General features: G+C 48.3%; 9 protein-coding genes across 9 annotated transcripts; 5 read left to right on the forward strand and 4 right to left on the reverse strand.

Moving 5' to 3' along the window:
* Window positions 1-57: 57 nt before the first annotated feature.
* On the forward strand, window positions 58-1389 carry BDV27DRAFT_140295 (uncharacterized protein; the record flags this gene model as incomplete). The annotated part of the gene is made up of 5 exons (XM_032069627.1): window positions 58-250; window positions 424-513; window positions 641-806; window positions 869-933; window positions 1013-1389. 5 exons carry the CDS (start codon window positions 58-60, stop codon window positions 1387-1389), a joined length of 891 nt encoding a protein of 296 aa, XP_031933784.1.
* A 1248-nt stretch (window positions 1390-2637) lies between these two features.
* BDV27DRAFT_35929 (Zn(II)2Cys6 transcription factor) lies at window positions 2638-5232 on the reverse strand. Its single transcript, XM_032076432.1, has 5 exons — window positions 5120-5232; window positions 5040-5063; window positions 4875-4987; window positions 4395-4828; window positions 2638-4339 (listed from the first exon to the last, which is right to left on the reverse strand). Exons 1-5 carry the CDS (start codon window positions 5159-5161, stop codon window positions 2916-2918), a joined length of 2037 nt encoding a protein of 678 aa, XP_031933785.1. The 5' UTR covers window positions 5162-5232; the 3' UTR covers window positions 2638-2915.
* Window positions 5233-5355: 123 nt separating this feature from the next.
* BDV27DRAFT_119356 (MFS transporter) lies at window positions 5356-7382 on the forward strand. The gene is made up of 5 exons (XM_032064845.1): window positions 5356-5575; window positions 5636-5656; window positions 5722-5779; window positions 5843-5902; window positions 5967-7382. The coding sequence occupies exons 1-5, from the start codon at window positions 5495-5497 to the stop codon at window positions 7142-7144; spliced, it is 1398 nt and encodes a 465-aa protein (XP_031933786.1). The 5' UTR covers window positions 5356-5494; the 3' UTR covers window positions 7145-7382.
* A 1955-nt stretch (window positions 7383-9337) lies between these two features.
* On the forward strand, window positions 9338-11293 carry BDV27DRAFT_119359 (2OG-Fe(II) oxygenase). Its single transcript, XM_032064846.1, has 4 exons — window positions 9338-9529; window positions 9585-10111; window positions 10177-10558; window positions 10605-11293. Exons 2-4 carry the CDS (start codon window positions 10052-10054, stop codon window positions 10787-10789), a joined length of 627 nt encoding a protein of 208 aa, XP_031933787.1. The 5' UTR covers window positions 9338-9529; window positions 9585-10051; the 3' UTR covers window positions 10790-11293.
* On the forward strand, window positions 9578-10015 carry BDV27DRAFT_151964 (uncharacterized protein; the record flags this gene model as incomplete). The annotated part of the gene is made up of 1 exon (XM_032071459.1): window positions 9578-10015. The coding sequence occupies one exon, from the start codon at window positions 9578-9580 to the stop codon at window positions 10013-10015; it is 438 nt and encodes a 145-aa protein (XP_031933788.1).
* Window positions 11294-11927: 634 nt separating the features above from the next.
* On the reverse strand, window positions 11928-13156 carry BDV27DRAFT_35945 (NAD(P)-dependent oxidoreductase; the record flags this gene model as incomplete). The annotated part of the gene is made up of 5 exons (XM_032076434.1): window positions 13111-13156; window positions 12868-13056; window positions 12485-12816; window positions 12290-12427; window positions 11928-12231 (listed from the first exon to the last, which is right to left on the reverse strand). Exons 1-5 carry the CDS (start codon window positions 13138-13140, stop codon window positions 11931-11933), a joined length of 990 nt encoding a protein of 329 aa, XP_031933789.1. The 5' UTR covers window positions 13141-13156.
* Window positions 13157-13755: 599 nt separating this feature from the next.
* BDV27DRAFT_167566 (chalcone synthase B) lies at window positions 13756-15018 on the reverse strand (the record flags this gene model as incomplete). Its single annotated transcript, XM_032074527.1, has 2 exons — window positions 14816-15018; window positions 13756-14758 (listed from the first exon to the last, which is right to left on the reverse strand). Exons 1-2 carry the CDS (start codon window positions 14980-14982, stop codon window positions 13756-13758), a joined length of 1170 nt encoding a protein of 389 aa, XP_031933790.1. The 5' UTR covers window positions 14983-15018.
* A 722-nt stretch (window positions 15019-15740) lies between these two features.
* BDV27DRAFT_167569 (major facilitator superfamily domain-containing protein) lies at window positions 15741-17703 on the forward strand (the record flags this gene model as incomplete). Its single annotated transcript, XM_032074528.1, has 4 exons — window positions 15741-15863; window positions 15917-15992; window positions 16059-16369; window positions 16441-17703. 4 exons carry the CDS (start codon window positions 15741-15743, stop codon window positions 17539-17541), a joined length of 1611 nt encoding a protein of 536 aa, XP_031933791.1. The 3' UTR covers window positions 17542-17703.
* A 1496-nt stretch (window positions 17704-19199) lies between these two features.
* On the reverse strand, window positions 19200-21503 carry BDV27DRAFT_140301 (uncharacterized protein; the record flags this gene model as incomplete). The annotated part of the gene is made up of 3 exons (XM_032069628.1): window positions 19200-19729; window positions 19943-21251; window positions 21294-21503. The coding sequence occupies 3 exons, from the start codon at window positions 21501-21503 to the stop codon at window positions 19200-19202; spliced, it is 2049 nt and encodes a 682-aa protein (XP_031933792.1).
* Between the last annotated feature and the right edge of the window lie 354 nt (window positions 21504-21857).

The raw sequence follows: 21857 nt of genomic DNA on the forward strand, positions 1-21857 counted from the left end.
CCACAGGATTGCCCTTCTCAGGTTGACCTCGCGGCCAATCCCCAGCCGTGCACGAGCATGACCATCGAAAACACATATTGGAAAAACGTCCTCACGGTCGTCCCTATCGTGGGTGCGGCCATCGCGACCCTGACCTATATTCTCCGGCTGGTATCCTGTCGCATCTCCACAGTAGGGCTGAGGCTGGAAGATCTCTTGATGGGCATCGGCTTGATCCTCTCCTATTGCGCCACCGCTTTTGTTATCTATAGTAGGTCCCTAGCTCGAGGGAAATACCGGAAGATATTGCTCACAATTCGTCAACAGCGGCATTCAATGGTGTGGGCGTCCGAACGAGCCTTTTGCCCCCAGATGAGCGGCATCGCATTCAATTTGTGAATTCCCCCCTGCTCTCTCCCTCCGACTCCGCTAATGCACCACTAGGGCTCATGGATGATTCAGAAATTCTGGGCGCCATCCATGGCGTTCGTCAAGATCTCGATTATTGTTTTCCTCCAACGCATCCTCGGCACAGTTCCTGCTTTTCGGATGGTCTCGAATTGCCTCATCGTCTTCATCGCTCTGTGGGCCGTCGTGGCGCTGCTCGTCAACATCTTCCAATGTAACCCGGTCCAATTCTACTACGATAAAACATTGCAAGGAGGCCATTGTATGCATGGCCAGACCAAATTTTTTCAGGCTATGGGAAGCATCGCCTTAGTGGAGGATGTGACGATTTTACTTATGCCGGTGCCGATCGTCTGGCGACTGAAGATCACGCTGCGCCAAAAGATCGCAGTAACTATTGTCTTCTCGTTGGGAGGATTGTACGTTGTGGAGTCTTTGTGTCCCGCACAACATCCGTGACACTAGAAACTGATTATCATAGGGTCTGTATCTTTAGTCTGATGCGTCTCATTGAATTCCGCAACTTTGTTGTCACGGATTTAGCTTGTAAGTTCCCAGCCACGCTCAAGACAGAGAATGAAGAAAAAAAGAGAGACACAGACTGATCAATCAACTCTAAATGCAGCATCCAGTGCCAAAGAGTCGATCTGGACGGTACTCGAACTCGATGTCGCCATTATCTGTGGTTGTCTCCCTCTCCTCAAACCCCTCCTGGCCGGATTTCTTGGCACCGTCAAGAGCATCTCGAAAGGCCAGTCTAATTCGGGCACGAAGTTATATTTCCACACAAGTGGGACTCACAATCACGACGGATTCCACAAAATCAGCGACCCACACGGGGCGACAGCCAGCCAAAGTCGGGAAGTGGCGACGCAGTCTACTCGGCGTGGGAGCTCAGAGATTGAACTGCAGGGAATTGAAGTACACACGGCGATCGAAAGTAGGTCGGAGGTTGCAAATAACCCTCATGTAGTGGAGAAAGGGGCATGGGCATTGCCATGATGGTTACCTAAGTTATATCTAGAATATGAGGACCTGTAAAATCAATGCCGAAAATGATCGCTACTGAGGCCACAAACGGCCGCCTTACCATCTGCCATCTAGGGAGCAGTGTAGCACCAGGATTATATGCGACTGAGTCACAAATTAATATATTCGGTTCAGGGCAGAGTGAAGAGGTATGAGGTTCTAGATAACCATGGGCAAGGTTTCCATGGCAGAGAAGCCTCTCCCCAAACCGAAAAATGTTGAGCATCTGAAGGTCGCTCTCGCTGTGGCCGCTATTCTTTAATCTGTTGTCTAGTTATTGCAGTTCTGTAACCTTGTGGCTGGATCAATTCACAGTCCACCGAGATCATGCATGTTCTGTGCCCCACATTCGTCATTTCGAACAGGCATTGACTCTGGCAAGGCGATTCAACCCACGCGAGAGCAGCAGTCCGGTAATCCTGGATGCTTTAATGACTCGGACTGTTTCATTGTCCAATCTTCCAGCTTCCTCGCTGAATGTATCCTAGGATACCTGCTCCAAAAGTACATCATATCCGACTGAACCATTCTGGAGGTGGACCGTGCTTCGATTCTCAATACTTGACTATATATCTATTCTGCTGTACTCAGTAGTGGTGGCTGCACCTGGTATCTCGTGGAGAAAGGGGGGTAGTGTCTCCCTTCGGACCAATTAAAAAGGCAGTGAGGCCGGTTGTACCGTGTATAAGCATGCATAAAGCCGATCATCCATGTGGAGTGACGGATCCTTATGGAAGATCATGAAACATTGTGATCCAGAAGCCAGGAAACGCCCCGTTCCTGGTTCCTGGCACAAGGTCATCATGTCGCAACACCTTCCTGTTTTTATTTTCCGACGATCTTTGCCTTGCCACTCATAAGCATCAATAGACGTATACTAATTATGTTTGATGCTGTTTGATCTGACAAAAGAAGATTACTGAATAGTCCTCTTGACCAGAATTGTATCCGTTCTTGGCCCGCAGCTTGTTCGCCAGCGAGCAACAACTGTTGAGGCAGCGTGGCATTCAAGGCAAGCCTTGACCAAATATTGCTAAACACAGGAGTGCCACACTTACTGTTCAATGAGGTCCACTTACTCATTCAGCCCTGGTCATGACGATGGGAAGAGTCGCCACGATCGTCGCACAGGCATGGGCCGTCGCTCGGCGTGTTTTTCTTTTTTTTCTTTTCTTTTCTTTTCTTTTCTTTTCTTTTTTTTTTTTTTTTTTGGGTTTCTCAGGACCTTCTTCATCAACTCGACACCAATCTGATACTGCGCAGAGACTGTTTGATCTATTTAGCGAGGACCATGGCATTGAGCGGCAAACGGAAAGGGGCATAATCCTGCCGAGTTGATACAGGACTCGGCAGCCTTTTCTTGGTGTCTATCTAATGGATGAAGCCCACAGGTTAATATGAATAATCGAGGGCCGCATATTCGTAACACGCTCTGGACGGGAAACTATGCAACTTGAGTATTCTGGTTAAGAGGATTAGAATCCTTTACCACCTCCAATCTACGAGTCGTTCCCACTTATGTTGTTGACATCCAGGCCATCTAGTCGAATAAGATCGAACAGTGATTGGCCCCATCGCGTGTCCATTGGCGGGATCCCATAGCTCTCCAAGCTGAAGTCGGTCAGATTAAATTCTAGCCCATCGTTCGGTGCCAGGTTGGGGACGGCGTCTGGATGATTACTGTCCGCCACCAGTACCTGACTGGATGGACCGCACAAATGGACGACTGATGTTTGATTCACTTGCTGTTTCGAATTAAGGAATACTTCAGCGACCTGGTAGAAAGCGTGGCAGATGCTATGTAGCCGCTTAATTCCTTCCGATACCATGGTGAGTGATTGGAGAGCGTCGACGAGTGATTTGAGAAGGCCAAGATCTTCCTCGTTTAATGAGGTGATGACGCTTATGAAGACCACAAAGAAGGGGGTAAAACTGCTATATAGCAATCCCCAAGTGACGTATGTGGACTGGTTTCCAGGACAATCGAGGAATTGTGGAATGGTTTGCAAATGACAAACCACACTCTGCCGAGCAGCTTCAAGGCACATGTCGCTCACCCGTAGAGATGACCCAGTTGGGCTTTGTGTGTTACCCCGGTAAAGAAGCGCGAGGATGGAGTAATACATCGGATATGTCGCAAGGACCAAAGACTTGAGCCCGTCTGAATGGTTAGGGCTCTCTTGACATATTTGATCAAGTTTGGCTTCCTTCCACATGGCCAGCTCTTGCGCCAGACTCGCAGTGTACACCAGCCTTTCTTCAGACGGCATTGCCAACGCGCGGACTGAGTAGACTAGATCATATACCTTTCCTTCCAGCCGACCAAAATAAATCCAGGCATGACATAAAAGGTCATAAGAGCGATAGTTCCGGTCACTAGACGGCTCGAATAATTCTGCGTCGATATCGTAGTCCTGTAAATTAGATGCCCTCCCGAGATTCAGAGAAATATTCTTGTCCAGCACATATACCAGCCAAAATACATGACGCTTCGATTCCGCAAGAAGAGAGCGATCTCCTTGTAAGGTGGATCGCCGGTGGTAGCCTAATGAAACGCAGATATTGGCAGCTGCTGTCAAAAGAGTACGGCATAGAAATGGGCGTGATAATCCCAAAGCCCGAATCGCACCCACTGTAAGTGCCTGAGCGTTTTCCAATGATTGTGAAGTTAACACTTCATAACTTTCAACACCCAGGCAGAAGTTCCTTTCGCAGAGGCCTAACCAGGAGCGTATTTCGGAGCTTGAGAATTCCACATCATTCTGCGGAAAGAGATGCTGGCCTTGTTCCCATAAGAGCCCGTACAACAGGGTCAGACGGCCGAGGGACACCTGCTCGGATGGAAAGTACACTTTCTGACATAACGTCTCGAGAAGGTTAGGATCTCTCCAGGCACAGGACAGAAAGATATCTGTAGGGCGTGCTGCGTTGGGCTTTAGCAAGTGGAGCAGCGAGTTGACCAGAGATTTTGTATATACCTTTGAATCTTCTCACAAGTGCAGCAGCAAATTCTACAGGTGGAAGTTCTAGACTATGCTTCGGAGAATCATTCCTGAAGACTGGAAAATGTGTGTTGCCGGCGGATAATTCCGACCGATGATGCTCAAGTGTATTTTTCAGATTCTTCAATGCATGAATCATGTGCTTCCCGGGCAGCCAGGCGTTCTCCTTGGAAGTGGTTTCGGCGACATTCTCGGCCAATCGTGCACTGCTTGCAAACGACGAATCGCCTTCGAATCCGGGGCTCAACTGCATGATCTGGGTAGCTCTGTCTGGCGGATGCACGTCTCTTAAGCCTAGAGAAGCCGAGCTGATATTGTTCCGTTGCTCAGCTTTTGCCGCAGAGGCGAGGTGGGTAAGATTCAGTTCTATACGATGAAGACGCTCTTGAATAAGTTGTATTTGGTTTTCACTCCGCAAAGGTTAGCGACTGCCGTTGAAGGCTTTGGGGTATTTACTATTGGGATGAAACATTAATGCGAGGTCGGTTTTCGTATTGTGTTTCAGCCGGGACGCATTGTATCCGCAGGTGTTGGCAATTGGAGCATGGTACAACTTTTTCGCATCGGATCTGGACATATGAGATGGCCGTCCATACTCCGTAGAGACACTTTGCGCCTCACCTTTCTCGCACGGCAACCTTGACACTATTCATACATCAGCCACTGACCGTTGGCAAGGCTCCCATACGAGTATAACTTACTGCCTTTGAGAGCTGCACAGAGCTGCCTTGTTGCATGTCCATACTATGCAATACTGCATGAAGTGTTAGATCGTGATCCCTAATTAAAATTCGCAAGGCCCGGGAGATTAAATGACTACTCGGAACCCGGACGGCCGCGACTGTGAACTGTGAACACTCTTGACGTTCCACTTCAGCGAGAAATTGATGACTCAGCGGAGCCCGGCGGGCCGGCATAACCCACTTTCTGTTGTATTGGACGGACCCCGAGCAGCCGCCGCTAAGCCCTTTTTGTCTCGCCTCATCCCATATAACCAGTATAAAGAACAAGCGGGCATATCAGACAATAACGTGAGGGCAGATGCTAATCGTCCATATGTTCTGTCTACCAGCAAAATGTCGTCAGAGCCGCGCCTCTTGCGTCTCCGGGCATCAACGCGCCTAATCATAGGGGCAGTAGCCTTTGCCGTGTTTACGGTTTGTCTGCTCATGCTTGTGCCATTAAGCTTTTGTGCTGACTATAGGGCGGACGCTCAGGACATGTTCTTATATGGCATTGTGAGACTCCTGAACAGCTTGCCAAAACTGCTATAAGAACGTCGCTAACAGGTTCATATCATTAGGTTGTTCCTGTCATCCCTACTGCGCTCGAGCAGAGAGTGCACCTGCCTCCCGGAAATCGTGCGTGCACCTCGAATTGCATGACCGTCTTTCTCCCCACATGGCCTGCTAATGTGCTTTAAGGTCAACGCTGGACTTCTGCACTTCTTGCTATTTATGCGGCCGGACTGTTGATTGCTTCACGTAAGCCATATCACTCTGGACTATACCAGACTGTCTTAAACCCATTTTGCTAATTCTGCACCAGCTGTATTTGGTTTGATAGCCGATCAGACCAACTCTCGTCGTGTTCCCCTTCTCTTCGGGCTGATCGCTTTTGCAGCCGCTACCGCTCTTCTCTGTGTAGGGACGAATCTCGGGTTATGGATCTCTGGGCGTCTATTCCAAGGCATATCAGCTGCCATGGTCTGGACGGTGTCTTTGGCGCTCCTTGTGGACACTGTCAATGAGACCCAAATTGGAAAGGCTATGGGAGTTATTGGAACGGCAATCAGCGTCGGTACAATGCTTGGCCCGCTTCTTGGAGGCGTCCTGTACCAGCATGGCGGTTATTACTCTGTTTTCGGGTTAGCGTTCGGTGTGATAGCCATCGATTTGCTTTTGCGGTTGGCCATGATCGAGAAACGACACGCTGAAAAATGGCTATCCACACCTAGTGCTATGAGCGAGACAGCTCACTCTAGCACTCGGCAGCAGGAATCGCAGGCATTAAGAGATGGTGTCACTCGTGGTCAAGTTGCTGGTGGCTATAGGTCGACAAAGAGCCAAGTTCAGGTCGGTCACTTGCAACCGATCCTGGTCCTAGTTCGTTCTCCAAGAATGGCCATCACACTGTTTGCCTACTTTGTCATGGCGAGCCTTATGACCGCATTTGACAGCGTGTTGCCGCTCTTCGTGAAAGAAACCTTTGGATGGGGCCAGACAGGGGAAGGCTTGATTTTTGTTCCATTATTTCTCCCACACTTTTTGGAGCCTCTGGCGGGTGCGGTTCTCGATCGGTTTCCAGCCTCTGGTAGGTATCTGACCGCCGGATCTCTGCTAGGAATGACTCCTTTTTTGGTCCTCCTTCGGCTCGTGACCCATGACTCCATTGAGCAAAAGATATTGCTTTCTGCTCTGCTTATTCTAATCGGATTAACCTTTGCTGCTGGGCTACCCCCGTTGCTAGTTGAGATATCCTACCTAATCGCTGCGAAGGAGAAAGAGCATCAAGGTATATTCGGGGCGCATGGAGCGGTAGCTCAAGGCTATGGATTGTTCAACTGCGCCTTCGCCGCTGGAAGCCTGGTTGGTCCCATTTGGGCGGGTATGATTCGGGATGAATATGGCTGGGGAACGATGAGTTGGTCACTTGGTGTGCTAAGCAGCTTCGCATCAGTTCCAACTTTACTCTTTCTAGGGGGAAGCATCTATTCAAAATCATAGCAGGGACATCAGGCTTCGCATGTGCGCACAAAATCGTACTAGATTCCCACGTACAAATGAATTGACTTCCCGGCTGGCGGCATCCCAGCGTTAGGGGTAGCAGTCGGCACGAGAGGTAGAGAAGCTGGTACGCTTCTCAAGGGTATCCGGTTTCCTTGCGGGGAACTGCAACACCGAATACCTGGTGACAATGTTGGTATCTAGCTGTGGAAGGGCAGTGAGGCAGGGGACAGTGTGGGACACACTATCGAGGATAGCGCGGGAGCCCAGTCAGGACAATAGATAGGTACATCGAAACGGGGATGTAATTAGACTGACATTTGTTGCTTGAGTAATTGCGAGTGCTTTAGTCAACAAAATCAGCTCTTGCAGGGGTCCAGCCTCCTTTTTGATATTTTCCCAGTATTCACTGGGCGTCGAATCTAAGACTTGTCCAGTGTCTTTTACTAAAGCTTGATAATTTAGAGTCACTCTCCACTTCATTACGTACGGGATGTAAGATGGGTGTTTATCATCTGTGGAACCATTATCAGATCCAATAGCATCACGAAATCATAGTCTACCGCGGGCGTGATTGGAAACCCGATGAACGTTCGCCATAAAAACGACAGATTTACTCGGAAGGCGTACGTTCGCGACCGAACTTGCAGGGAGAAGGATGGTGCAGAGAGGGGTGCGTTTCCAAGTACTGTAGAGTAACCTTCTCTTGAGGTTTGTTTTGCTACCGTGCTCGGTGCGAAATAGGGCCGATGGTTTTTTTCGTTCAGTAATAATGGACACAGTAATAATGGACAGACGAACACTTTGAGATAAATTGCCAAACACGTGACAGTACACACATTCATAAAAATGTATAAAGTCCGCATTTTATTTGTGCAGCCCAGTACGGAGGTGTATTTCTGAACTTATCGAACTACACTAATAAGCTTGGCAGTCAACCCCGATCAACTCTAGAAACTATGCCAAGCGAGACTTAGCTTAGGGTAAGAATCATACTAAGCACCCGTCACAAGTAACGTAAGCTGGCCATTAGCCAGTCCGGTTATATATAACTTATGTATATCACGGGCTTATGTCTATTTGCCTTAATTGCAGAACTGTAGAACTAGACTAAACTATAGCAGCAAAGTCTTACATGATCTAGGACTGCCCAGCGGTTCTCAGAATCATGACCAAATGCCGGTATGGTCCGGTTCTTGGTCTTTGCGGTCATTTCCGAGGCCTAGCTGCTTCACGGGTTCTAGATGCGATATTCTGGAGTCACTAGAAGCATACATGCGAAAGTTTTATTACAACTACTAAAGGCTCTAGCCGGCTTAGTGTTGCTTTGGTCGATGTTCAAAAAAACAGGGAAGGAGCAAAAGTGATGAGGCATCGAGTGATATCCGTAATACTCATATAAGGAATGCGAATATAAGATCGGCTGAAATCATATAAAACCAGAGGACAGGCCGAAGCCGATTTAGTCCGAAGAAATGAGTCAATGGGTATAAACCCTTCCCCAAGAGGTAGTCAATTTGGACCTAAAGTGAATAAGAGCAATGCTCGAAAATTAAGTACAATGGTACTTAACCGCGGTTAAAAACAGTGTCCTTCTCCGATGTCTGTTGTCTTTAGTACCACTGCAATCACTATGAATGTATTTCCAAGTAATCTATCCTAATATGAGTGATGCTCCATACTTGCTAAAGCGGCTCTGTCTCTCAGTTGATTATATACTACTTAATACATATGTCTCAGGTGTGTTGTCCTTATTTCTCTCTATTTTATGAAGAAAATATCAACTTATCGTCTTAATACTCTACCTTATCTATATGGCTTTGGTATCCTAGTCGACTGGCTCACTTGGAGTTTCTCTGTTAGCCCTACCATAGATGTATGAGACAGAAGGTAAAGGCTATGCGTTCATTCTAAGAGCGTAGAGAGTGACCTCCGAGAACTATATTGAAATAATAGTTGGGGAACCCATTACTATAATGTGAGGTATCAAGCTAGCCACAGGGAGCTACCGTCATTAACCAATATTGACATTAGTGTGTAAACATCATTAGGTCAGCTACTAAAGCGTAATTATTACCACTGTATCCATATATGTAGGCGTAGGCTGCAGTTTTCTGCCTGGCCAGAGTTGCTGTGTCAGGTGATTCATTACGTCCACTTGTTCTTCTCTCTGCACGTATTCCCCTCTTCTTCTGTTTCTTGTCGTTTCGCCATTTTAAGCCTTCGACCCCAATCTGCCTTTATTCTCGGCCTTCATATCTGTCTACATATCCAGATCTTCAATTTTCTTTTCGACTAACCCTCGATTTGTCTTATACCGTTCCAATGTCCGAGCCGGGAACGCCTTAAGAAGCCAAGCCAGTGATGACGCTGATCTATCGAGTAGTGAGGGCTTGCAATTCTGATAGTTGTCGGAGTCAAGGGAGCTAAACAATGTTAGAATCGGCCGATGCTCGCTCTTCGCACGCATTTACCAATCCGTCCCAGCTAAACGACATCGACACCGCATTAGAAGAATTGATCACGATTATCGCTGGAGCGAGATCTGCAGCTTCTTTTGCCTGCGGTGGTACGATCCCGATCTCCAAGACTGATACTAATGACGGCGCAAATATAGCATCAACTGCCCCGCTGGTGAAGGTTTACTGGTCTCTTCAAGAAGAGATAAATGCTAGAAAGGTTGTTCTTCTGTTGGATCATACGTCGGCAGATTCTAGCCTTGCTGCTCTGAAGCAGCTCGTGTTGGAATGCTCTCCTGCGACCTTTGGGAGGGGCAATGAGGATATTCTGGATCACAGCCATAGACAGACGGGAAGATGGAGCCAGCGAAGTTTGCAACTACCTTCCATCCGGCGGACTTCTGCATCGTAAATCTGGTCGAACGGATTTTGGTACCCAGCGTCAGCGATGATGCAGAATAATTCTTTGGCGGGTCGCGCAATATCTGCTGAGCTCTACAAACCGAATGTACGTCGTCTTGGGGTGGCGCTTGCTATGTATAACCTCTTGGACCAGCTCATGAGGTGAGATAGGTCTACTCCTGCCCCTCTGGACTCTTCCAGAGCCATGTGGATACACAACATTCTGTCAGACAGGTGGGGTCCTTGGTTACCTGCCTCCCAGCCGGTTTCAAAGGGGGCAACCTTCTCGTCCGCCACCAGGGCAAGGATGTTGATTTTGACTGGGCGCCCAAAAGTGCAACTGCTATCCAATGGGCTGCTTTCTACAGCGATTGCTCCCATGAAATCAAAACGGTCACAGAGGGGGAGCGGCTTATCCTCACCTATAACCTTTACGTGACGGAACCAGAACGTGCCTCTACAGTCATCCCAAATTCCTCGGTAGAACTGTGGACTCTTCCAATCTATGGCCAGCTTGATGCACTCTTCCGGAATCCTCAGTTCTTCCCTAATGGTACTTTCGGGCTCCATACTAATCTATTCATGGCTAACTTCCATAGGTGGTGTTTCTGGGATCTACTGTGCTCATGCATATGCATATGCGCATACATCGGAGGAGGCTTGGATAAACCTTCCAAGAACATTTAAAGGCTCCGACTTAGGTTTCTACTCAGTTCTTAATGCGTTAGGCGCGACAGTAGAGATTCTGCCCGTTCTTGGGCATAGGAAAGATAATTATTACTAGGATACCGACCATGAATCCGAAGATAGTGAATTAGTTGGAACGGGGCTCCACGCTCATCAAATGTCATGCTTCAGCACGGAGTCTCACTCTTTAAACGATGCCAGTGCCCCATATTATTGGACTACACTCTCACCGTCCTATCCTTGAGCTCACATAGGTTCCAGATTGTTTGCGATGAATGGCCTCACGACAGAGTGACGGGAATTACGTGGTTAACAGGACAGAAGCACTGGGAGAAGGCACTAAGCTATATTGCGTACGGGAATCAGTCCACGATCTCAACCAGATACTGCTCGGCCGCCATTCTTGCAATGATTCCTGATTGGGAAGAGCGATCCTCAAGCTAATATGAAGCAGCCGGAAAGGGATGGTGGCAGAGAATGGATTTGGAATAGGTAGGAACACGAGCCCAGCTCGTCAACTCACTGAGGACTGTATGAGGAAATAGGAGAAAGGCATAGGTGGTCTACCTTTGCTACTTAGGAAGTTTGCTCTGCTTCAGACAAAGGAATATCATCTAGATCGGTTACTAATTAAAACATCTATTTCTTAATTGGCTACGCCTCCATGGTATAAACGAGCTTTATAATCCATCGCAAGAAGGAACGACGAAATGTATCTATTTTCATAGCAAAGAAAGGGGAGAATAGCACTTTGAGCCGATGGAGTCCCAGATAACCCGAATATATGAGGGGGTCTTTGATCTAGGCATCTAGTAGATAGCATTCTCTGTCCATCGCGCACAGTCGCAACCCTTAGTGGACCAGCCGTTTAATTCAAGGTACATTAAGTATAGAGTGGGCTGTTGAATGCATTCGTATGACACGAATCTCCCCAAGCAATATTCGTTCGCCTCCACTCGCAGAGAAGACACCATCATCGCTATATCGTGTACCGTCCTCATCCCAGTGGGTCTTCCTCAGACCCCAAACTTAAGCTACTCTTTTGTGGTGAATTAAGGAATAGAATGGTGATAAGAACTTGGTTCCTTCCGCAGTCAGAGTAGGAGGGAAATACAAAGGCCAAGTTCATCAACCATATTACAACACATTTACAGTGTCCATGGGCTTCGAAACATTTAAAAGTATAATGACATTATAACAATTCTATTACTGTATGGGGATATAGGTCGAATATTGTTCTATATAGCACCCCCATTGGTATCATTAGTTGCTGTATATTCTCCACCCTGACGACTGTTTTCGTTCCAAAAGCTCAGACTAGCCTGTTGTCGCAGAATGCCATACATGGCACTGCTGTCCAAGCATTCTCCGCCATACTCTCTCGCTGCTTGCATATGTTTGTCGGCTAACTCAAGCCCAGGTAGTTTGAAGTCATGCTCTCCGGCCATTGAAAGTGCATGCTTAGCATCTTTAATAGCCAATGAAATGCCAAATCCCGGCCGTGTATCCAGTGGCGGTGCATATATACCCGATGTCAATCTCATATGAAGTTAGCCCGGGTGAAGACAAAGAGAGGAAATGATGGTGCCTGACTTACCGTTTAGAGTAACCGCCTGCAATAGCTCCAAACGACTCGTTGATCAACTGCTCCATCGCTTCGGTCCCAAGGCCAGTTTTTTCTGCAAAGACTTGAGCTTCACCAACCGCCTCCATCAATGAAAGAGTTATAATATTGCTATTCGATCAGTCTTGGCTCTATAGTAGCCTGAAATCACGAAGTGAATAAACCTACCCGCCAATCTTGAGCAACGATGCATTCGACGCATTTCCCCCACAATGAATAAGCTTCCTTCCCATGACATTGACTATGTACTTCTCCACAGTATGACATGCGGATTCGAGGCCGCTGATTGCAAATACAAGACCCCCAGTCACTGCGACAGACGGACCACCGAAAACGGGAGCAGAAAGAAGGACAGCCTCATGTTTGGATAAGTCTGATGATAATTTCTTAATTGTGTCCGGATGTACTGTCGAGCAGTCGACGAATATTTTCTTTGATAGTTCTGAGCTACCCGCAATGGCAAGCTTCATAAGGCGTTGAAGAACGTCGTCGTTCGGTATCTAGCACCTGTCAGCTCCTGACAAACACCCTCTTGGGGGATAGCAATTCACCATTGTAAAGACGATATCACATCGTCTCACCAAGTCAGTAAATGCAGTAGCAGGTACGGCACCGAGAGACTTTAATGTATCTCCGGAACTCAGTGTCCGATTGGAGTATATCAATGGCCGTTCGTGATTATTCGCTAGATGTCGTTGTAGATTCTCGGCCATCGGACGGCCCATGGACCCGAGCCCGTACTTTGACATGTTAGCCACTGACCACCTTTTGATGGGTTATCATTAATTTCTTACCCATCCGATTTGCGGGCTATTTGATGCCATAATGCAACTGCTGAGGAATGATGCCAAAGTTCAATTATGTGGAAGAGATGTAGACGGACATCACGGCCGGACTATATAACCCCCATTGAATCACAAACCCGTTTTTCTCGGCCGGTTTGCCAAAGTCCGGGCAATGGATTGAGTCATTTCAAGATAAGAACCCTAGCGTACGAGCCAATCCGGTGGCAATTTTGCTGGTTCGAATGAGGGCAATCTACCAAACAGTCGCTCGGATCTCAGCCCCGAAGTTTTCGGAAAGACTCCCGAGCCCCACCACAACTTGTGGACTTGATGAATGGATAACAACCGATCTCAATAAAGTATTAAGTAGGCTGGAAGAGTCTGGCCGGAGCGTGGGGGAGAATTTCCAAACCAGCCTTCAGCACACAGGTATGGCTTTTCCCCAAGAAGATGCATGGCCTGTGTAAAGCAATGACTACGAAGTATAACCAATTTCACCCTGCTAGAGAAGTTTAGTCCCTTCCATGTCTGAATTGAAATGTATGGACATCTGAACCAGTCTGGCAACTAGGCGTAAGAACATCTTTAAGATTAGATTAAACATTTTCAGGACTCGCCCCAACCAGCCGCTATCCGCAAGATGGAAACAGATCATTAGCACACTCGCTGTAGTAATGCCATCTCGACCACCAATCCCGGTCCGACACTGCAAGCAATAACATCCTTCTTCCCTTTCTCCATCGACCGTAGTCTATCAAGAACAGCAAGTACAGCGACACTCGAGGTATTTCCCCGTGTTTTGTAAATCTCATTGCTAGCTCTCACGGCATCGTCAGGCAAGTCCATGGACTTTTGCACGCCTTTGATGATTGCCAGGCCCCCTGGATGAAGTGCCCAGTCAAAGGATGAAGGAGATAATGATCCCATTCCGTTAGCATTTGTTAAGCTCTGGAAAGGCTCCCGAACTGCGGCTGCCGTAAGCGCAGGCACATTCTTGGAAAGTGTCAGGAGAAACCCATGCGGCGACACTCTGTAGGACATGTCATCAAACGCTTCCGGCATTATTTCTGAATGGCGATCGAGAATAGTGAAAAGGCGTGGAGCATTCTTAGCCATCCCATGAGAGTTACATAGAACTAAAGCTGACGCGCCATCCCCGAACAAAACTGGTCCAATACTGCCATTTTGGGAGGTAGCAGCTTCATGCAGCTCGCATCGGACTTGGATGCTGCAGATTTCACACGCGATAACTAGCACTCTGGCTTCCTTTCCTTGAAGCGATGCGGCCATGGCCAAATCCGACGCTGCTCGAAGAGCCGCAAGCCCCCCTGAGCATCCGGCTCCAGCAAGCAATATCCTCTCAGCCGTTGGAGCGACACCAAGTCTCCGAGCAACCAATTGGTCATACCCTGGACTACCAGCATTTGTAGCTGTAACTGCTACTACGTGGGTGATTGCACTCGGAGATATATTACTATCGCTCAACGCCTTGCGAGCAGCTTGCTCCGCTAGCTCGGTTCCGTACTGGCGAAAGGCTGCATCAAGTTCATCAGCCCCCGGTGGTTCATTCCGATTCCAGCGGGGGTCACTCCAAAAGTCCAGCATTGCTCTGGATTGAATGCCAGTCTTTTCATTGACCTTCAGTAATGCTTTCAGCCTAACCTTCCTTAGTTGAAAATCTAGTGACTTGAAATTTCCAGAGGGCTTTACTCACCATGGAGCGTCTTCAGGATAGTGTTTCAGGGCTAAATCTCTGAATTCACCTGGCCCTACAAGTTTTGATGGCCATGCGGTTCCCATGCCAGTAATTGTCAAGTCATCCTTTCTTTGTCCTGGGACCGTGGGATAACCCTTGCTGGGGAGAGAACCAAAAGCGCCCATTTTGATACCCTGCAAAGACGGCTCTCGCACGTATAGGTTTCCTAGAATTTGTGCAATTAAAAAAGTTGTCTGTACCTTTTGCTACTTCCGCAAAAAACGAGGAAAAGTTCGAGGATAGATGCTTCTTTTCTGTTTTCTAGCTATGTCTGCGTATGATAAAAAGGTTATCGATGACCGCGGAATAGGAAGGATCCGAACTTGGTACGAGTTGGTCTAGTACGTGAACGTTACATTCCGGCCGGAACCCCATCCATGATGCCAACAAGACACAACACAACATATATCCAGAAGGGGTATGTGTCACGTCATAAATAGACTTTTTCTCTATGAATGAACTACGTATTGTATTTCTAGAGGCACCGCTTGCGGATAATGTTTCATTAGTGTGGACGCCAGACATCTAGAATAAAGAAACCGTCTGAAGTCAGATCGGCAATCATGCCTGGATCCAATGGGCAACATGAGCTATGCCAGGTTTCATTCTCGTGACTAGTGTAGCTCATGAAAATCTACAGGTAATTTTTCATCCATGGATTATCGGACTATCGTCTTTAAACATGACACAGGAGGAAATGCAGCCTCTTGATCTTTAAAGCAAAATCAGCATTCCACTCCACCAATAGAACGCTGTCTCTCTTAGCACCAATGCCTTTTGCCAGATACAATTTCATACTGCCATAATGAACATTACTCCTGGAACATCTAATGCCCTTCCAACGGTACAAGTCTCTCCCTCTCACCACGACGAACCAGCAGTAATGAGGTCACCAACACACCCAGAGTTTTCACTCGGCAAACGAGGCGTCCTAATATTCCTCACTCTGTCTATCCTCACAATGATGGTTGCGCTGGACGGCACGTCTATTTCCGTCGCATTGCCTGTATGCAACCAATACACTTTGTTCTCGATACAAATCTCCTAACCGAGTCTTAGATCATTTCGCGGGATCTGCATGGCACGGCCATTGAGGCCTTCTGGGCAGGAACATCTTTTCTTCTGTGCTCTACGGGTAATAAACACATGCACTATTGGCAATGGGAGATATATATCTGACGATCACATGATTCTTGTTTAGTATTTCAGCCGACATTCGCGTCATTCTCCAATATCTTTGGTCGGCGCCTCATGGTACTGGCAGCCATCATGTTTTTCTTTGCCGGGACTGTTGTGGCGAGCGTCGCCCACGACTTCCGGGAACTGCTTGTTGGGCGCTCTGTACAAGGTGCTGGAGGTGGGGGGATAATTGCCCTCACCGAGGTGATTGTCACTGACATCGTACCGTTGAGGCTGAGGGGGCAATACTTTGGAATCCTGAGTGCGATGTGGAGTGTGGGCTCAGTAACAGGGCCAATTCTAGGCGGTGGTTTCTCTCAAAATGTAAACTGGGTAAGGATACCTACATCATGCTGGATACCCTTGGCTCCCTCATTTTTCTAACTGAGTCTTCGACGACCAAGCGCTGGGTTTTTTATATCAACTTTCCCTTCATCGGAGTGGCGATGGTGCTGGTTTTCCTCTTTCTTCGACTTCAGCGTGTCCAGACTTCCCTCACAACAAAGCTGCGTCAAATTGATTACGTCGGAACCGTCCTGTTTACTGGCAGTGTATCATCCTTCTTAATTCCATTAACATGGGGTGGTGTCGTCTATCCCTGGGGATCCTGGCATACCTTAACCCCCCTATTCATTGGTCTCGTTGGGCTTTTGGCCTTCGCGGCTTTCGAATACTATATCGCGAAGGACCCCATTATCCCCCCGACCATCTTCAACAACCGTACCGCATCTATTACATTCATTGGAACCATCCTGCAAGGTCTCGTGCTGTGGTGTGCGCTTTACTATCTTCCTCTCTATTATGAAACCGTGAAAGAATTTAACCCTATCCTTGCTGGAATAGCTCTCTTCCCTGAAACCTTCACGGTAGCGCCATGTGCAATCCTTACTGGGGCATTTATTTCTGTCACCGGTCGCTACCGTGGTGCAATATATTTGGGCTGGATACTATCAACCCTTGGGACGGGATTGCTGTGCTTTATGAAGGTTCACACCAGTACTACCGCCTGGATATTCTTAAACATCGTTCCAGGAGTGGGGTTGGGAGTTTTGTTTCCGGCATTGGCATTTGCCGTGCAAGCATCAGCCTCTAATGAGAGCTTGGCTATTGCCGTTGCTATGTTCAGCTTCTTTCGCGCTCTGGGACAAACAATTGGTGTTGCAGTTGGAGGAGTTGTGTTCCAAAACTACATGTACACCAATCTCCACAAATACCCTACTCTTGCTCCCATGGCCAGAGAGTATAGTAAAGATGCAACTGGGCTGGTGCAGATTGTCAAAGCCATGCCAAATATGGAAGACAAAGCACACCTGCAAGAAGCATATACTGATAGTCTGCGAGTGGTCTGGGCAGTGTGCTGTATCGTGTGTGGGGTTGCGCTGGTGTTGAGCTTCGGCACTCAAAGGTATAGTTTGGATCGTGCTCTTGAGAGTGACCAGGGACTGGCCACTTGTAACATGATAAATGCCCATGAAGGGAAGGGGAGCTCAGGTAGTGCTAGTTAGGAATTGTATCACCTGGCGATTGTTTCATTCTGCTGCTGTTAACTTCTCATGAATATCTAATGGGTTATTGTTACATGATGATACAATTTGTGAGAGTCTACAACGCACTGAAACTATCTTGTGATGTCTCCAACATGCACTAAATTACTGCATGCACCAATTTTGTATGGAATCCTGGGATGATGAAATCCGAAGTGACTCACTTCAGATTATCCCAAGTGACATATCTCGCCGAGATACCTTGTTGAATGACAACTTAATTAAACTTGTCTGTGTTCAAAGTATACGTCTAGGTGGCGCTTATTAGTCTTTCGAATTATTGCACTAGGTGAATATGACCTAGCCCTCTACCATTTGTTCTATAATGACGTGAAGGAAGAAGCAAATCGAAGGCAAGTACGATTAACCGCTATATTAAGGCTCTCTCTCTCACCAGAAAGTTTCCATATATGCTTGGCAGAGCTAATGACTTTTGAACAGTTCAGAACTTAGATATCATAGTACAAATTCGAGTCCGGAACCCGACCCATCACAGAGCGCCCTGATAGCTGTTGAAATGCCAAACCACAGAAGGATCGCGAAGGGTAATGCAGTATGTGGTCCTTTCCATCAAGAACGGCCTAAAATCTTGATGCTTCATATGTTGAGCAGACGGTCAGATCTTAAGAGACTCTGGTCGGCTGAAGATTGGAATTTCTGCTCATGAGGAAGTCCTTCGGCGGCTAAATACTGCGAAGAGGTATGCGGGGTGTGGGGTACATGGGCGATATCCGATCATACTGGGGATTTCCCAAGGCCGACTGTTTCTTGGCCGAGGATGGCGTACCCTTACGCCTATGCGCATCAAGGGTTCCCAGAACATTTCAAGTGTTATAATAGGTGTGTGCAGAACACCCGAGGTCGCTGACCAGCCCGCCATGATCAACAGGTCAACCGAATTTCAAATCTAACTGCCCATAGGTCTCCATGGTACTGAAATCGCTATTGATCCTGATACGATTATCACAGCCGGAGGACCTCGAATCCCTTAGTGCTTGCATATCTTTTACAGTATTTCATTAACCGGGTAGAAGTGGGGGAGATATTATTCGACACCGGTATCAATTTGTCTCGCTTGATACTATTCGGGCAGGGCCAACTGCGGGCATATTTTGGTTTTCGTTTGTGACATTCAATGCAGCTTCTAACAGCCCGATGCCATTACAGGTGCTCAAAGGGGTGAAAAACATATTCCTGGGCAATCTCGTCCGCAATAATACCTGCTCATATAAGATCATTGTTGTTGAAGCTGGCGTGAAAGCGTAGCAGCCTTAAGGCAGCCATTCAGGAAACCAGTTGTTCCACTCGGCTGACTCACCCGCGTTCATAAGATTATGCACATATTATGCACATAAGAAACATCAACGCGAGGTTTAAAACAGGAGCAGCAAAACCAAAAACGACAGGAAAGGGCGTTTCATGGGACGCTCGGTGATCCAGGAAGCTTCTTTTGAAGTCGGTGTTGTCATTTACGTAGTATTGTTTTATGCGCGCGAATAATATATAACACCTGTGACTAGCCCTGGCCTCTCGGAGAAAAACGCGCCCGCGAAAAGAACGTCTGAGACGATGAGACCGCCTAGAATAAGAGACCTTTAACATACAAACTCAGTGCCTTCTTACTCAACCAGATTCCAGGCCGCTTGTAATTGCGCGACTCTCGCCGTGTCGGCGTTGATCCCCTGCGCATATCCTTGAGCCCTCTGCCCCAGCTGCGCTCCCTCGACACCCCAAGGTGTTTCGAATCTGTGCGGGATTCCGGCAGCCCCATAACTAATGTAGGGATTATACATGGAAGCCGTTATTCCGTTCATGTTGTAATAGAAGGACGAAGACACGTTGTACATCTTTTGCATATCGAGGTTGAACTGCGCCATCGAGACAAGATTCCGCATTTCAGGGACCGTTTGCTCATAGATGGTCCTGCGATATGCGGCAAATGCCATAAACGAGGCCAGATCCCGTTTGTCACACGCCTCGGCCCACTTGCGGCGCATTCGTGGCGAGTATAAGTCACAGTGACTCTCACCCGGGATGATTTCGGGTGTGGGAGGGAGCTGTCGAGCGAGCTCGCTGCCACGCACGACCTCCTCGTAGCACGCGAGACAGATGTGGCAGTCCGCTGTACCATACCATTTCTGATTTGTCACTAATTCAATTCCCGGGCACGGAGAAAGGTTACATAACCTGATCGTGAAATCTACAAACCTGGAAAATGTGCAAGTGATCAGTGCCTCGTCTAGTCTCTGCGCATAACTTAAAAATCGGAAGCTGCTGGGATTCAAATCACAGGAACTCTCGACTGTCCTAGGATGCTGAACTCGCTTGAAAAACACGTCTATTCCGTGTGGCTTCAGGAAACCTATGTAGCAGCTCTGGCAGACGTCGAAGTTGTCAATGCCTTGATTGAGTTGATACATCTGCGCACCGGGCTTTGCCTGCGAGCTACAAGGCGGAGCTTGCACATATTCCATGATTGTGCGTCGCCATAGCGAAAAGTCTTTCCGCTCAAGCGCCTCATCCCAAAGGACCCGCGCCTGCCAGAACCCAAGAATGCATTGCTGCTCCCTTGGCGACTGTCTCAAGGGTTGGAAGTGGGATTCAAATTCGGTCCTACTCGCAAAGTCGCGGTAACAGCGCTCACAGACAGTAATTCCCAGGGCTCGATCGCGAAGCTCATACCACTGCCGCGAGGAGCCGCCCATTACCGCCCCGTTTTTCTCGCATTCTGGAAGGCCCAGATGATGTGCAACTTCAGTAGAAAACTGCGGCCATGATTGCGTGTTGGTGAGTAATCTTCGAATGAAGTCTATAGCAATATCGCATGCCCATATTTGTCCCTGTGGTTGCTTCTCTCGATGCTCTTCGAATTGAGAACATAAAGCCGTACCCGTAATTACATCCTCATAGCAAGCCTGGCAAGCGATGAAAGATGGAAGTCTGCTGGTGTCTTTAGGGCTATACCACTTCACGTTTTCTGATCCCCCGACGCCTTTTGTCCCATCGCAGTTCCTTATCGTGGCGCGATGACGAAAGAACCACAACAGCTCCTGGACACTGCCTGATTGCAAGGCTCGGGGCCACAAATGGTGTTCAATACGAGGTGAGCTGAAGAGGCAATGTATGCTAGCACCGGCGGGGGAGACCCAAGGGTGGAAGCTTGCTTGCAACGATGAACCCTGAATGTTCGTCTCGTAGCAATACGCGCAAATGCGGAATTCTGGGGCTTCAGGTAGTATATACCATGTGCCAGAGCACATCAAGCTATAATTCGTTGACGGACACTTCTTCAAAGTAAATTTTGCGGGCGGATTATATTGCATGCTTGGTCGTAATACACCGGCGTCAGAGCGTGTCTGGTCCTTGTACTCGTGATCAGTACAGGAGCTGCGCACGGTATTAAAGTCAGTCCGAGCCGCTGGGATGTCCTCCTGGTGACATTGTGTCGCCGGCGGGCTTCGTTGTTGGGAAGAAGGGCGGCGCGAGAACTGCGGCGTTGGCGCCGAAGCCTGGTGGTTATTGTGCTCGGCCGGAGACGACGTATCATGGTAGTCATTTCCGGAGAAAGGCGCGTGCGACGGAGGTGGCGGAAACCACGGACGAGACACTGAAGGCGTGGAACTAGCTTGTGGAGTACCGTGGAGGGGCGTTGACTGTGTCCGAGGCCAAGGCTGCGATCGTTGTGCCGCATGATACGGAGCTGGGTAATGGACCGCCTGTTGTGGGGTGGCCTCTCTCTGATATGGAGGTGGCGGAGGGTACGGAGCCTCGAGACGTGGAGCGATGTTTTGCGCGTTATCTTGCGGTATCCGAGGAGGTAATGGTGGAGGACGATTTATATTGTCTTCTGGGCGAGGTGGGCGCGGCGGTATTGGCGGGGGTGCGTTTAGGGCGTATTTTCTGGGCCGATATGGGAACTCCATACTAACAGTGCGCGTACTTCTCCCACGCGACGATTGAGTTGAACGCGGAAGTCAGGCAATAAGCGACGTGAGAGAGGCAGAGAGGCAGTATATATGAGTGGTCAATGAAAGGAAGGGGAAGATAGGCATCCGAGCTGAGGGTTAATGTCAACACAAATCTCACGATCAGCCTCAATTCCGAAGCGGGTCTCATCGGGGAATCATGCTCGATCTGGGGATAGTCTAGGCGGGAGGCTGCAGAAATCCCTGGGTTAATACGAGAACGCTATCCTCTTGATTGACCAGGTTTCTGCTTCGCCCCGTTCCGTCCGTTTCTCATCCGGGGTTCGCTTCTGTTCACGACTCCATACGCCA

Source organism: Aspergillus caelatus, assembly GCF_009193585.1.
Source record: "Aspergillus caelatus strain CBS 763.97 unplaced genomic scaffold BDV27scaffold_2, whole genome shotgun sequence".
In the NCBI taxonomy this organism is placed as follows: Eukaryota; Fungi; Ascomycota; class Eurotiomycetes; order Eurotiales; family Aspergillaceae; genus Aspergillus; species Aspergillus caelatus.